This window comes from Lupinus angustifolius, chromosome LG05 (genome assembly GCF_001865875.1).
Source record: "Lupinus angustifolius cultivar Tanjil chromosome LG05, LupAngTanjil_v1.0, whole genome shotgun sequence".
In the NCBI taxonomy this organism is placed as follows: domain Eukaryota; kingdom Viridiplantae; phylum Streptophyta; class Magnoliopsida; order Fabales; family Fabaceae; genus Lupinus; species Lupinus angustifolius.
The window spans coordinates 21,579,988-21,597,430 of NC_032013.1; the positions used below are offsets into that span (position 1 = coordinate 21,579,988).

Here is a 17,443-nt window from a genome sequence, read left to right on the forward strand (position 1 = left end):
TATCAAATAAAAAGAAATTTCTAATTTTTGAAACTATTTAATTAAAATTTTGAACACTTAAAACTTTATTTTTGCCATATATTAATGTTTCTATGAAGTATCTGAGAGTATTTAAACTCATTTATGATGGTATCCCTAAACTTTTGATCAAGATTAGGTAGCCTACAACTATGGTTTACATCCATGGTTCACAATTCACAAGGTAGCCCTGGCTCAAGTGTGATCCATTGACTAGAAAGTTCAAGAGAAATTAATCCGTTTACTTTTCCCTTCCCTAATTCATTATAGTTAGCATTTACTCCGACCAAAAAAACTAATAGTTATAAGGTAGAGTAACTTAGCCACTGTCAATTATCAACAGAAAAGAAAGGAAAAACTTCAAAAAATAGACACATCCATAGAAACTAGAGCCATAACAGTTTAAGGAAAATCAGTTAGAAGGTATAGTACTGGTCCACCCGTGATCACTATAACTAGGACTTCTTTTTTATTCTCAGAAATCTATGAAAATGATTGGAGCCTAAGAATCCAATGTCACCCATATCAGGATAGATAAAATCAGAAAAAACAAGAAAGCGAGGGAAAAGGGATTTGGTAGGCTCATTCAAGCCGAATTTGCATCACATCCTTAGTCAATTACATAACTACAAATATAATTGAACCTTATATAATTTCTATATCAACATAAAACTAAGCCAATACTGGTAATATGGATCCTTCCAATATAAGGTTTAACAACCACCCTACACCAAGCTACTGTATATATATAATAACTATATATATAACTTAAGAACAAAAAACACTTAAGAGAAAAACGGGAAAAAAACTGAACAGAAGAAACTCCTAGTGTCCAACTTAGTTCCCTCTAAGCTTTCTACAGATAAAACAGAGTTAAAGTTCAGATTGAGTGGACCACTGACTGTTCATTTATGCAGCAACCTACAATGGAACAATTTTAGGTTAAGTAAATATTTTAAAAGAATAAGGAGTTATGAAGTTATATATATATATATATATAGTTTTGCTAATATGGTCCTAACAAGTAGTAATAAAGGGAAAAAAGATTGGTTTTAATAACCAAGAAAAATCTGCTTTGGTTCCTTAACCATAATACCATTGTCATTAGCAAAAGTAATATATGTAGTTAAAATCATAATCCCTAATTCATCATATATTCTTAATACCTGGTCTTTGAGTTTCCAAGAGTGAGCTCAAGATCATCTGATATGATTTCTTCATGGATTCTCTCTCCTTCCCAGGGCTTCACTAAACCTACAGTGGTGCTGCTTCCAAAGGCAAATTCATCTGAAACTGCCTCAGTCATTGGAATATCAGCAGTGTGATCAGAGCTTGCAGCCACAGCTGGAGAACATGTACCACTTTGTCCAGGTGTCCACATGCGCGAGCCACTAGTACTTCCTACAAAAACCTCTTCCTTGAACCCAAATGGGTTTGAATTAGCCATCAGGCTGAAGGTTGGAGAAGCTTGTCCACCCTGAGGAATTCTGATCCCAGCAAACCAATTCGGGTCCAGAACCTGGCGGCCAGGGCTTGGAGGGGTGGAAGAGGGTGGGAATGAGTATTGCTGCTGCCCGAGCCAGGGAGGACGATTGGAGTTGGATTGATCCTCCCAATCGGCTTTGAGTCGCGGTGTTCCCGCGGTTGGAGAGCTCGGTGGAGGAGTGACAGGGGCACTGATGGAGCCACTGTGAATGTATAGTTGTGGAAACTTGGATGAGGATGCTGATGATGATCCTGATGAGAGGTTTTTGAGCCATGGAATTAGGGAATTGCCATCAGCAGCATTGTTAGGGTTTGCAGCATTGAAGGATGAGCATGGGCTTGGGAAGGAAGAAGAGCCTGGACTTGGATTGTATGAAGCACAGGGACTTGGATTGTATGAAGCACAGGGACTTGGATTATAAGATGAACATGGGGTTGCCACTGAAGAACGACCTACCATGTCCATTTGTTCAACTGGCTTGCATCCCTGTTTACACAAATTGTTGAAAATTAGTGTTAGCATGACATAAATTATGGGACACCAAATGAATGTATCGGTCATTATTAGGATGGAATTTTGGTGGGTAATCAGTGAATTTAAGAGATTCTGTCTCAAAAGCTATTCAGAGATTAGGTGCCTGTCTGTTCCTAAAATTCTTAGCATAAAGCCATAAAGTACTAAAAAATGAGAAAATTAATTAACAGAACATTGGTGAGCAATAAAAGCAAAAATATCAGTGACAAACATCTTTTTCATTGTAGTTAGAAAACAATCGATACAAGAACAGAAGGAGTAATAAACAGGACACTAATAAAATAGTTAATTTCTAGTAATTATAAAATTGGCAGATAACAATATCTACATTTAGGAATAAGGTCCCCTCTCCCCTTGTAATGATGAATACTAGCAAAGTAATATTCAATGTTGAAGAGTTCTCTGAATATGACCTATTTATGTTTTTTTTGTATGCATTAAATTGTTCTAAAAGCATACATCCCAAATGTGCCGCATAACACACAGGTACTAATTTTTATTTTATTCACCAAAATATATTGAATGTGAAAGAAGAAAAAACAAATCCAGGAAGTTCTCCATTTTGTGCATAAAAACAATAAGCAAATCAAAACAAGCACTCAACAATGTAGACCGCATCAGAAAACACTTTATTCTGAGCGTCATCAACAAAGCTGCAGCTGAATAAAAAGATAAAGATAAATATAACCGCAACCTCCTAAAAAAGAAGAAATCAATGTCACGGGAACTAAGGAAAAAGGGTCTCTCCAAATCAGAGTACCATGCAATGTCTGTAAAAGCTTCTGCCATGTTGCAACAAGCACAGCAACCAACTAAAAATATACTAAGCGGACACCTAGACTGACATAACTACCCCTCCAAATATCTCGAATCCCCAGATTCATTGTAAGAACCCATAACCATAAGGGTCATTTTCTCTCTTTCTTTTCACCCCCTCGAGATCTATGCCTCTAACCCTAACGTTCTCACGGACTCTTAGTATGACTATGACTCTATGAGTCATCAAAATAATACCACGAAGATATAGAGAGAGAATCTTTTTTGCTCCACGCTTAAAAGCAAGAGGCACAACCCCGACCAGATCCAACGTACGCACACAACCCCGATGCTCAAAAAAGAAAGAATCTAGTCTAACTACGTAGTCATCGCCATAAGAACAAAAACATAGCAACACACACCGCAACAAAACAATAGCAGAAAATGCAGCATCACCATTTTACATATAGGTACTTTCTTTGACTCTCTCTGCCCCTTTCATGTCCTTTTGATCCCGAGAATCATTTCTATCATCACTACCATGTGCCAAGATATGACACTGCACTACTGCAGTAATCAAAATCACCCCCCCCATGCTATAACGAATCGATGCTAACATTTTCAAAAGGAATTTTATGCCTAAAATAGAAAACAACAAAAATCTCAAATTTATGTGATCAAAGAGTAAACCACATTTGAATCAGCTATTAAATTATTGAAAAATTAAAATTGCCCTTAATTTGAAGTTTTTTTTCCACCAATGAACCAATTGCATGTAACATTGACAAATTTCAAGCTGCTAAGGCATGCAATTGCATGTACTGTTAAGAAATTGCCCAAATTGGCCTCAATTTCCTAATTACCAAATGAAAACTTAGTTTTACATAATTAGTAGACATTACCAACTAAATTATACAAACTCGTTTAATATTGTTCATTAATTGATAGTAGACAAAGCAGAGACAAATAAAGAAAAAATAATAAATATTATATAGAAAATATGTTAGAAAAAATATCTGATAATAAATATTCTCTTAGAAAATATCTCACAATATTAGACTCTTATACAAAAGATAACAATTTGTTGAACACAAATAGGAGAATCAAGTACATAGCGGAGAATAAATATAATAACATGTGGCACGAAAAAATATCGAAATTATAATCTAAACTAGACATTAATTGCAAGTTTTCATTAACAAACAAGTTGAATTGTTAAAAGTGTGTTGCCGTTACCTTCCTATACGTGGTGCCGTCAGCTTCAACGGTCCAACCAGCCTCATTACAAAGAGCTTTGAGAACTTCATTGTTGTCACAATGCTTAGGAAGCTTGTAGTTCCCGTACATCCTCAAACCAGAGAAGATCTTCGACGCTATCGCTCTTCTCCTCCTCTCTCTCCTCTTGTTGTTCTCTCTCTCCTTCCACGTTGGTTGTCTCGTCCCTGACGTCATCGCCGGAAAATAGAAACTCTCTGAAAACAAAGAAAAAAACAATCAGAGTTGAAGTCGATAGTGTTAAATTTAACACAATTCTTCTGTCTTAAAGAGTCTCCGAGATCATACATACCGGAAACTTTAGAAGTTGTGAATTACGTCAAAGCGACATCGTTTTAGCGGTGAAGCGCGGGATTAGTTGTGTTGAGGTAGAAATCGGAGGAAAACGACGCTGGATTGGATGAAGTTAAACGATAACGTTTGGAGGAGTAGATTCTGAGTATGAGGTTTGGTTTGGTGTTGTTTGTGATGTGAGTGGATCTAAGAGGTTAGGCTTTTAGCTCGCCGGAGCGAGATCGGGGAAGCAATTTCGCCGGAAAAGTTGCCGGAAAAAACTCGGGGCTTTTTGGGTGTGGAAAACTGTTGAATGTGAAAAGAGAAGTGAATGATGTGGGGCGGAAAGAGATGTTAAATATGTTGGGGCGGAATTAAATGGTCACGGTTTTGTGGTTATTTTACGAGTGTGCCATTGGGATGAAGAGAGAGGTAAAGGGAAGATACTGATGTATAGAAAAAATTTGTAAAGTTAATATCTCATATTGAAAATAAAAGCATTTATGTTTTTTAATGTTATTATTTATAACTATTTTTTTAAAATTAAATTACTAATATATTGTTAAGATTTTGTTAGTTATCTCTATTTATATATACGTCTTTATACAAGTCTTTCTTAGTTAATATATGAGATTTGTACGTATATGTGATTGGACTAAGTGCTAAGGTTGACTGAACCACATTTTTTCATTTCTTTCTACCCCACATGAGAGCTAGACAGCGTGAATGTTTTGAAATATAACTCTTTTTTTTTTTTTTGTAAAATGAAATTAATTTGTAATGATCCTAATTCTTATGTGATAAATGAAATGGAAATGATAAACATGTTTTTCTTGTAAAATAAATTCAATTAAAATTAAGGCTTAACGATGAATCGAATTAATTCAGTATTCATTCGAAATTTGACTTGTTATTCAGCTTGACAAACTTAGTTCATAAACTAAATGAGTCGAACTTGAATTGAAAATTAATATCGTTAAATAAACGAGCTAAACTTGGTTCATATATGATATGCTCCTCTTGAAAAAATAATAAATATTTGTGTCTTTTGTCTATTCATTAATTTGGTCATCAGCTCGAGCTTGAGTCATTCACTAATTATTTATAGACGTGTCCATTGTGTCTAGTATGTATAATGTTAGCCAACAAATACCTTTTTATATTATACTTACTATAACTGTTAGGGTGATACCCTAGCAGTGAAAAATTCTAATATACTAAATGAAAACTAAGAATGATAAAAAAATGTACTTTTTATTTATGCCCTTTGAATGAGAGTTAACATTACTTAAATAGTACTTGAAATCTAATCTATGGATTGATGAAATATAATCTTAATCCAGTTATTTGGAAGTTAAATCTAAAAATAACAAAATATAATCTTATCATAATCTTCTCCTAATTACATAAGATAATCTTTAAATTTAGGAGGTAGTTTTATATTTCTCTTGGACCTTCCTGTGATACTGGACTCAGAGTGAGATCCAGGCAGTCCAACATTGCCTGGTTCTTCAAGGGACACCTTGTCCTCAAGGTGTGATTCAGTGTGGAACTGCTTATTTTTGTCTTTGTGTGTCATTTTCTTCTCTTCTAGCAAGTGTGTGAGTTGTTCTCTAAAATTACTCTCTTGAGTATTAGTACCCTCATTTTCCCGCAAGGTGATATTTTTTGTGCTGTAATGTTTTCCTCTTCACCATTTTCCTTGTTGGTGTCCGATTGTGTCCCCCTTTCTTGTATGTCTATATTTTTTTCGTCTTGTTTCCTTTGCTCAGATCACTGTCCTTTAATGGTCGGTTCCGGTTGTATTTCCGACTGTGGTTCTTGGCCGTGATAGGGTCTCAATCGTGAAACATACACAACATTGTGTATCTGGGCTGATGTTGGTAGGTCCAGTTTATACACCACTTTTCCTATTCGGCGTAGTATTTTAAATGGGCCGTAATATCGTTTCAGTAATTTTTGTGATTGGCGATGTGCTATTGTGGTTTGTGGGTATGGTTGTAGCCGAAGTCAAACCAGTGCACCGACTTCAAAGGTACGTTCCTTTCTCTTTGAATCGACATAGGATTTCATCCTTTATTTGGCCTTAAATAAATTTGCTCGTAACGAAGCTAACAATGTCTTCCTTTCGTATAGGATCTCGTCTAAGTGTGCATCTTGAGCTCTCCCGGAAATATAATCTATAAAAGTTGGTGGGGAACGACCATATAGTGCTAAAAAGGGTGTAATTTCGATGGCTGAGTGCTTATAAGTGTTGTACCAGTACTCAGCGAAATGTAAAAAACTGAACCATTTGGTTGGGTGCTCACTTGTGAAACAACGCAAGTAGCTCTCCAAACATTTATTCACTACTTCATTTTGACCATCAGATTCGGGATGGTATGCTGAACTAAAACATAGGCGTGTGCCTTGTAGTTTAAAAAACTCCTTCCAAAACTTACTTAAAAAAAGTGAATATCTGTCTGACACAATAGAATGAGGGGTTCCATGTAGTTTGTATATTTTTGTTGTGAATCTTGTTGCTAACTGTTTTGATGTGAACTTAGCAGGGAGTGTCACAAAGTGAGCGAACTTGGTAAGGCGATCCACTACTACCCAAATGGCCGTATGACCGAAAGATGGTGGTAGACTTGTTATAAAATCCATTGAGATGTCTTCCCAGACTTTCTGTGCTACGGAGAGAGGTCGCAGTAACCCAGTTTTGGCTTGAGGTAATTTAGTTTTTTGGCATATTAAACAACATTTGATGAATTTCTCTGTATCCTTGTACATGCCAGGCCAATAGAATGATGCAGTCAGGCGAGCTAGAGTCGGTGTCAACCCTGAGTGTCCTGCCGCTGGAGTTGTGTGAAGCTCGAATATCAATGTTGCTCTCCATCCATTATTTTCAAGTATAATATTTTGTTTGTATAGTAGAGCAGAAAGTTGGTAAAATGGAAGTATGGTTGTTGTTGTGGTTTACCATTCATGAACATGGTAATTAATTTTTGTCTGTCTTATGTGTTGTAGAATTTTCGGAGATCATCTAGTAACAGAGGTACTGGTGAAGTGATGCTGAACAAAAGTGCTTTATCAGGTGTATGACATCTGGATAGTCCATCCGCAGCTCTATTCTCCTTCCCAAGACGGTAAAATATCTCATACTCAAAGCCTTGTAACTTGGTTGCCCATTTTGCTGCTCTGGAGTCTGAAATGTTTGAGTCATCAAATGTTTTTGGATTTGTTGATCAGTAAAAAATCTAAAGGTCCTGCCTATTAAATATCGTCTCCATTTTTTAACAGCTATTACTGCATACATTTCTCTAACGTATGCTGATGCTGCTTGCATGTGTGTTGATATCTTTTTGCTGAAGTATGCTATTGGGTGATCCCTAAAGCGTTTGTTTCAACATCAAAAGTCATAGTGAAGTTTGGTAGAGCTAGTATTGGAGCATTTGTCATTATGTGTTTTAAATTTTTGAATGCCTGTTGGGTTGATGTACTCCATGTAAAACTTCCTATCTTTAGTAAATCTGTCAGAGGAGCGACATGTGAGGCATATTGTTTGATAAACCGTCGATAAAACCTGGTGAGGCCAAGGAAACCCTTTAAGGTCGTGATCGACTTCAGTGTTGGTCATTCAACAATGGCTTGAATTTTTTTCGGATCTGGTTGTACGCCGTCGCCTGATAATATATGTCATAGATAATCCACACTATGCACGCCAAAAACACATTTAGATAATTTTGCGAAAAATTTCTGCTCCCTTAATAAGGCTAAAATTAACCTTAAGTGTGTTAGATGTTCAGTAAAGGTCCTGCTGTAGATTAATATATAATAAAAAACACGAGAACGAATTTTCGAAGATATGGTCATGATAAATCCTTCATGGCAGCTTGGAACGTTGATGGCCCATTAGTGAGGCCAAAAGGCATTACTAGGAACTCATAATGCCGTCTACTGTCTCAAATGCTATTTTGTGAGTGTCAGAAGGGTCCAATCTAATTTGATGGTATCTAGATCTTAAATCAAATTTTGAGAAAATATGAGCAGCTGCTAATTCATGTAGGAGCTCATTAATAGTAGGAATTGGAAACCGATTTTTAACAGTAATTGCATTCAAACTGCGGTAATCCACACAAAAATACCATGTTCCATCTTTCTTTCGAACTAGTAAAACCATGGATGAAAACGGGCTAGTACTTGGTACTACTATGCCAGCTTGTAACATTTCTGATAATAAAGTTGCCATTGCTTCCTTTTGGGAGTGGGGATATCGGTAAGGTTTAACATTAATTGGGGATGAGTTGGGTAGGAGGACAATTTTATGATCATGTGGTCTTTGTGGTGGTAATCCTTTTGGGGTATTGAAGATTGACTCAAACTCCTTTAGTATGGGTAGGAATGGCAACATGGCGGGTCGAGGTCGGGTTTGCACATACCCAAACCTGAACCCGAAATTCAAAACCCGAACCCAAACTAAACGGGGTTGAAAATAAAAATACCATCACCGAACCCGGAAAAAAACCCGAAAATGATAAATTATTAAGGAAAATATGATATTATTTTCGTGTAATTTTTCTATAACATTTATATTTTCTCTTGTAATATTTCATTTCTTTTATGTTTGAAGATCCAATAGTATGTAAAGTAAAATAAGAAATTAAAAACAATTGGCAAATGATAGAAATTTCAATTTTAAATTGAATTACCTTACTTCGGGGCGGGTTCGGGTTAGGGTCTTTGCTATACCATACCCTAACCTGAAATTTAAACCCGGGTAAAACCCAAACCCAAACCCAATCACATCGGGTTTTCCCCATTAAATTCGGGTTCGTTTCGGGCGGGTACCCATGAGTTCGGTTTTTATTGCCATCCCTAAGTATGAGTTGGATAGCTTTATTGTGGGTATTGTTTGGGTCTGTTAAGGCTAGATAGGTTGCGTGTGTTGTTGGTGGTTGTGTTTGGGTAGGTGCGACTGTGATACAAAATATGTCTGCAATAGCATCTGTATGTGTTAGTCTTTTGAGTTGGTGGAAGGTGGATAATGTTGGTGAAGGTGAGTGTTGTCCGTTAAGGTGATGTTTTTATTGTCATATGTGAATGTCATAGAGGGAATGACAAAATCTGAAGTGACTGGTCCTAGAGTACTTAACCATTCAATCCTTAATACCACATCACCTCCTTGTATTGGCAAAAGATAAAATGGAATGTGAAATTGTTGTTGTTGTAGGTTGATAGGAGTTTTTTTACATAATCCATCACAATAAATATGCTCACCATTACCTACCATGACTGAAAACTTTGGGGTTGGGCAGATAGGTAGCTGTAAAAATTGTGCACTAGGGATTGCATAACATTGTGTGAACTACCCGTATCTACTAACACAATCACTGTATGTCCAAAAATCTGGCCTTCAAATTTAAGAGTCTTTGGAGATGGGTTACCTTGTAGAGCATGATCAGATAAGTGGAAGTGAATAATTTCTGATTGGTCTATATCATGAGATATGCATTCCGCATCCAACATTGGTAAATTAGGGTCATTAGCAATTAGACCCTCATTACCTTCCTCTCTCAGCATCAAGAGGAATTGCTTTGGTTGGCAACGGTGTCCTGGAACGAACTTTTCATCACAATTATAACATAGTCCTTGTGTGCGTCGTTCCTGCATTTGAGTTGTAGTGAGTCTTTTTTATGAGCAGAGTGTGTGATGTAGTTTGTGTTGGTGGTGGTGTTTGTGTTGTGTTTGTGGTTAACCTTGCAATCTTTTCCACTAACCCATTAAGGGTGCTTTCCATGCGGCTTCCATGGACGCTTGGATTAGATCACGTCATTCATTCATGTTCTGCTGCATAACAACTAATTTTTCTAGAACCATCGCCTTGGAAGTGTCCTCCATGGTAGAGTGTATGGATGAAGATGATGAAGTAGGTTTATGAGGCATGAGAACAACAATGAAAGCACCAATGTTAGGGTGATACCGTAACAATGAAGAATTCTAATATACTAAAGGAAAACTAAGAATGATAAAAAAGGTAATTTTTATTGATACCCTTTGAATGAGGGTTAACATTACTTAAATAATACTTGAAATCTAATTTATGGATTGATGAAATATAATCTTAATCCAGTTATTTGGAAATTAAATCTAAAAATAACAAGATATAATTTTATCATAATCTTCTCCTAATTACATAAGAAAATCTTTAAATATAGGAGATAGTTTTATATCTCTCTTGGGCCTTCCTGTGATACTAGACTCAAAGTGAGATCCAGGCGGTCCAACAATAACTATATGTAGAAAGACATATTCTTAAAACATCAACACTATTACCACAACATACACTACTATAACAAATTAGATAGAGAAAATCATATTGTGAACAAATTCATTTCCCACTAAATTAATGTCGACCGTTAACCAATACCTACCGTTTTTGTCATGCTCTCACCCATCAGGAGAAATATATGTTGTCCTATATTCTAAAATAAATAATGATAAGAACTTTCATGCTAATGAAAGAAAGTTCACATAGACAACTTAGCAGATTTTTTCAGAAGTCAAATATTTGTATCTCAACAAGCTTGATCTATAATCCCAATAAAATTATAATACTAATATGACGTTTGATATAAGGAATATTTTGACATTCTTGAGAGTCTTACTTTTTTTTATATATTCTTGAGAGTCTTACATGAAAATATGATATTTTTGTGTTTGGTAGAAATTTTGATTTCTTCTCGAAAAATATATTTTTGTTGGGTTTATTCAAGTATGAAGTCTCACATTTGATATGAGGATGAGTAAAACAGTTTTTAAGTGCCAAAATTCATGAAACTATTGTATTAGGGTTTGTTTGAGAATTGAATTTTGGAGGGGAAAGAAGGAAAATGGAAGGTTTGTTAGAATCCAAGGAAGAAGATCCTCATGTCATCCAACTCCATGAGAACAACACCAAGGACAAGTTGGAATAAAGCATCACATTTCCATATTTCTTTTAGATGTTTTAGATGCTTTATGGGCCTGTTTTTATATAAGCCCAACTCATCCAACTCATTAGTTTCTATTTTTGTCTTTCCTGTTTGGGTTTGGTTGTTATGTTAGTTATCACAACCAACTCAAATTTCTATAAATAGTTTGTCACTCATCTTGTATCAAACACTCAATTTAATTAAAACCAATTCAATCCAGAAGCATTATTCAATCACCATTCTCATTTTCTTTGCTCTTTTTTCTTGCAATCTTCATAACGAAGATGAGATACCATGTTTAACATGGTACCAGAGCTTACTCTGGGTAATACCTTTCTTATCTAAAGACTCGCTTTCGCTGCAATATCCTTTTTGTCCGTCTTGGTTTTTTTTTGTTTTCTTTGTTGTTCATCTTCTTAAAAGTTCCTAGCATATCCTACTTCCACTACTACAATGGAGACCCCAGCTATCCAACACATTAATCCCCTCCAATATCCAAGTTCACCTTTCTTCATGAATCATAATGAGAACCATAGAGCCATCATTGTTTCTAAAACTCTCCATGGTGACAACTACCATTCTTGGTCCCGTGCAATAGCCATGTCCCTGAAATCAAAGAATAAGCTCCAGTTTATAGACGGTTCCCTTCTAAAACCACCAACTAAAGACCCGAATTTTATCTATTGGGATAGATGTAACACCCTAGTTGTCTCCTACGTAATACAATCTATTGATGCTTCAATCGCCCAAAGCATATTATGGATGGAAACGACCTTACAAATCTGGGAAGATCTGTGTGAAAGATACTAGTAAGGAGATGTTTTTCGCATTATAGAACTTCTTGCACAAATATATACCTACAAACAAGGTAATCTTAACATATGAGCTTATTATAACCACATAAAAGGCCTATGAGAGGAACTGGACAATTTTAGACCAATTCCATCATGTACATGTGCGCATAAATGCATATGCACTTTAATTCCCACAATTAAGGGATATAGGGAGAGTGATTATGTTCTATGTTTCCTTATGGGGCTCATGATCAATATGAGGGGGTAAAGTCTCAAATTATGCTAAAGGATTCTCTACCTTCCATGAATAAAACCTTTGCTCTCCTGATACGACAAGAAAGGCACATTAACTCGCACTACATTGAGCCTAAAGTCCTCATGAATACTGCTAAAAATGGATATAACAGTAGTAGCAACAATGAGTTTGGAACAAATTTTAAAGCCAACAGAGGGAGAGGCAGAGGAAGAACATACCAGAATCAAAGGAGGAAGAGGCTCAAGAAGAAATCAAGGTGGAAGAGGCATCAAGATGTGTACTTATTGTAACAAATCAGGACACACCATTGATCAATGTTTTAAGAAACATGGCTACCCACCACCTGGAAATTTCAAGAATTATAACGTCAACAATATCAGCACTTTTGAAAGGGAATCATGTAATGGTGACAACCAAATTGAGGTCAAGGAAAAGTCTAGTTTCAACAACATCGATGCACAAGCTCCTAGAGTTAATATCACTCCTCAACAGCACCAAACAATATTGTCTATATTACAATAATCAACATCTAGGACTGCTCACAATGCAAACCAGATCAACACTCAATATGTTGGATCAAATGATAAAGGTAACAAGTATCCATTAAGTCTTTACTCTAAAGCCTTTGATTGGTATCTTGACACAGGAGCAACTGACCATGTGTGTCACACACTCACAATTTAAGACATACAAAAGAATCAATCCCATCTTCGTGACCTTGCCTAATGGCAATCAGGTGCTTGCCAACATTTCAGGAAGTGTCACTTTTTCTCACAACTTATACTTAAATGATGTCTTATACATACCTTGCTTCAACTTCAATTTAATTTCTATCTCAAAACTACTTCAACCTATACCTTGTCAACTAACTTTTACCAAACATTGTTGTTGTATTCAGGACCTTCCATCATTGAAGATGATTGGTGTAGCTGAATTAAAGAATGGCCTTTTTGCTATAAAAGATTCTTAAAGACATTACCCGCTACATGTACAAACCTGCACAATAGGAATATCAATATTTTTACTACTTATGATAACAATATATGGCATAATAGACTAGCACACCCTTCCCATAGCAAAATGCTCACTATGCAATCTCTTTTCCCTTCAATTAAATGCAATAAGACTTTGAATCCTTGCCATATATGTCACCTTGCCAAACAAAAGAAATTACCATATAATCACAACACTTCTAAGTCTGCTAATGTTTTTTATTTACTCCACATATGGGGCCCTTTTTCTGTCCCTAGCACTTCTGGTCATAGGTACTTCCTCACCCTAGTAGATGACAAATCAAGATTTACTTGGTTGTATTTCTTGAAGCTTAAGTTAGAAGTTCCTGACTTAATTAGAAACTTTAGCTCCCTTGTTCATACTTAGTTTGGACTAAGAATAAAGTGCATAAGGAGTGACAATGGGAAAGAGTTTTCTCTTAGTCAATTTTATGAAAAGCAAGGAATCCAACACTAAACTAGTTGTGTTGAAACACCCCAACAAAATGGGGTGGTTGAAAGAAAACACCAACACATATTGGGTGTTGCTAGGTCCCTAGATTTCCAATCCAACTTACCTCACTGTTTTTGGGACTTTGCCATAACCCATGTTGTGCACCTAATTAATAGGAAACCTAGCAAAAACCTTTTTGGTGATAGCCCTTTTAAGATTTTGTATGACAAAATACTAGACATATCACATCTAAAGGCCTTTGGTTGTCTTTGCTATGCTGCCACTATTACTGCCCAAAGAAGAAAACTTGATCATAAATCCAAAAAAGGTGTGTTTCTTGGACTAAAAAGGGGAGTAAAGGGATATGTGGTAATTGATACCAACACACATGGGATTTTCATATCCAGGAACACTATATTTTACGAGCATATCTTCCCCTTCCATGGTTCAGACCACACTCAAACAGACCCTAACCTAGTTTTACCTATTGACAATGCCTATGATGATGCAAGTAGTGGACCTATTCCTCAAGCCTACAAAGATCTGCCATCCTTACCTCTCACCACATCAGGAGAACAAGATATAACCAATAGTCCATCCATCAACCCTACTGATAATAACATAACCATTACTCAGACACAACATGAAACTGATATTCAGTCCTATATTCCTAGAAGATCACATAGGACCAAACACAAACCTCAATATTTAGAGGATTACCACTGTACCTTAAACACCTCTACCTCCCACTCAGATCCACCAAAACACTAAAAAATAAGATACCTGATATCTAAGAGTTTATCATATAATCAACTATCCAGTTCTCATAAGCATTTCTCCCTTAACATATCATCCAATGTTGAACCTAACACCTATCATGAAGCTATAAAGCACGTATGTTGGCATAAGGCTATTCAGAATGAACTCAATGCTCTCAATACTAATAACACATGGATCCTAACCACACTTCCTAGCACCAAGAAGGCAATATGATGCAAATGAGTTTTTAAGATCAAGTATAGATCTGGTGGATCTATAGAGAAGCACAAGGAAAGAATTGTTGCTAAAGGTGTTTCCCAAACAGAAGGTCTTGATTATATGGAGACTTTTAGCCTAATTATCAAAATGACTACTATTAGAGTTATCATGGCCCTTGCTGCAGCCAACAATTAGCACCTACACCAATTGGATGTTAACACAGTCTTCCTCCATGGTGATCTTAAAGAGAATGTGTATATGCAAATTCCTCTATGCCTTATTATTGATCAACCAGGACTGGTTTGCAAACTCCAGAAATCATTATATGGTCTAAAGCAATCTAGTAGGTAATGGCATGAAAAGCTAACTAGCACTCTCATCCAAACAGGTTATCAAAAATCCTCTGCTGATTATTCCTTTTTCACTAAATCTACTTCTTCTTCTTTCACTACTATTTTGGTATATGTAGATGACCTTGTTTTAGCAGGCAATAACATGAATGAAATTAATAATGTAAAGAGCATCCTCAATGCAAAATTCAGTATCAAGGATCTTGGGCCTTTAAAATACTTCCTAAGAATTGAAATAGCAAGGTCTAGGAAAGGGATTCTATTCTATGAAAGAAAATATGCACTTGATCTCTTGCAGGAAACTGGGATGCTTGCTTCAAAATCATGCTCTACCCCAATGGAGTATGGAAAACAACTAGTCAGCCTTGAATCATGAACACCACTCACCAATCCTAGCATCTATAGAAGACTTTGGGTAAGCTTTTGTATCTAGCTCACACTAGACCTGATATCAATTTCTCTATAGGCCACTTAAGCTAGTTTCTATCTAAGCCCTCTGATAAGCACTTTGATGGAGCCAAGAGAATTTTGAGATACATCAAAGGCTCCACCAGTGTTGGAGTTTTCTTCCCTACAGGTTGTGATTTCAAGATTAAATGATATATAGATTCAGATTGGGCAAGATGTCCTGACTCTAGAAAATATGTCTCTGCATATTGCTTTTATCTAGGAAACTCCCTTATCTCATGGAAAAGTAAGAAGCAGCAGGTTGTTGCAAGATCTTCAGCAGAAGCAGAATATAGAGCAATGACCTTAGGAGCTTGTGAGGCACAATGGTTGCTCTATATTCTACAAGACTTGCAGATTCCTCATCCCCAACCAATCATACTTTATTGTGACAACCAATCATACTTTATTGTGACAACCAATCAGCCATCCACATAGCTGCAAATACCGTATTCCATGAAAGAACGAAACACATAGAAGTTGATTGTCATTCAGTCAGAGAAAAGATCCAAGCTGGATTATTGCATATGCTTTCTATTCCAACTGATTCACAAGTAGCTGACTTATTAACCAAAGCTTTGTCTCCTTGCACATTTCATCATCTATTCTCCAAGCTCGGGATGTTAAACATCCACATCCCAGCTTGTGGGGGCCTGTAGAATCCAAGGAAGAAGATCCTCATGTCATCCAACTCCATGAGAACAACACCAAGGACAAGTTGGAATAAAACATCACATTCCCATCTTTCTTTTAGATGTTTTAGATGCTTTATGGGCCTATTTATATAAGCCCGACTCATCCAACTCATTAGTTTCTATTTTTATCTTTTTAGTTTGGGTTTGGTTGTTATGTTAGTTATCACAACCAACTCAAATTTCTATAAATAGCTTGCCACTCATCTTGTATCAAACACTCAATTTAATTCAAACCAATTCAATCCAGGAGCATTATTCAATCACCATTCTCCTTTTCTTTGCTCCTTTTTCTTGCAATCTTCATAACCAAGATGAGATACCATGTTTAACAAGGTGTGAGAGCCATCTCACAAGTGTATTTTTTAACGCCGCGAATTTTACGATTTCGAATTTTACGATTTCGAATTATAAGATTTTATTAATATTTTTATTAATTATATATTCGATAATGAATTTCTGGGCAATTTCGGTGGAATTTTCGGTAAAGAATTAGACGAAACTCTAGTTGAGTTTTAGTCTTGAAATTGTATTTCCTATTTTATGGTAAATTTTGGTATTTTTCGGAGACAGTCGGTTCTGACCCACTGTCGAGGCCGAAATCCACCCGGTACGGCTCAAAAAGTGGTTTTTGAGTTCCGTAACTCGGAATCGAATTCCGATCACACCGTTGGCTTCGTAATTTCATTTCGAGTCAATATAGACCCTGAATACACCCATACCTATTTTCTAAATATTTTTCACTCGGAATGCCGAAATCCAAAATTCTAATCGGATATTACGATCGGGAGATTTATAATATACGATTGGGTATTAGCCAATAATACTCGAGAATGTTTATCGCACGTATCCGTGAGGGGTCATTTCGCATTGGGATGCGAAAGTTGACTTCCATAAAGTAAACCTCACATCACTCAATCTCACCATTAGCCACCCTAGGAAGCCACCCTAGGAGATTTTCATGATTGCCTAGGAGGGAAATCAGATTTCCCTCTCCCCTTAAACCCTCACACTTCCCACTTCACTCTATCACTCTTGCATTTTCAAAGAAGAGGTAAAAACCTATCTTCATTTTTCTCTCATTTCTGCTTTCTTCTTCAATCTTCAAACTTTGATCTCTCAACATTCAACCAATGGATGTTGATGAGATTTAAGTATGTTGTTCATGAACATGTCAAGAACATA

General features: G+C 36.3%; 1 protein-coding gene across 2 annotated transcripts; it reads right to left on the reverse strand.

Moving 5' to 3' along the window:
* On the reverse strand, positions 603-4,681 carry LOC109348092 (BES1/BZR1 homolog protein 4-like). Of its 2 annotated transcripts, none has more exons than XM_019588310.1 (5): positions 4,444-4,681; positions 4,362-4,407; positions 4,031-4,266; positions 1,185-1,990; positions 603-939 (listed from the first exon to the last, which is right to left on the reverse strand). In XM_019588310.1, exons 3-5 carry the CDS (start codon positions 4,244-4,246, stop codon positions 924-926), a joined length of 1,038 nt encoding a protein of 345 aa, XP_019443855.1. In that variant the 5' UTR covers positions 4,247-4,266; positions 4,362-4,407; positions 4,444-4,681; the 3' UTR covers positions 603-923. The 2 variants fall into 2 exon arrangements, with proteins under 2 accessions (XP_019443855.1, XP_019443856.1); XM_019588311.1 differs by having other exon boundaries at positions 1,185-1,875; positions 1,924-1,990; positions 4,362-4,681.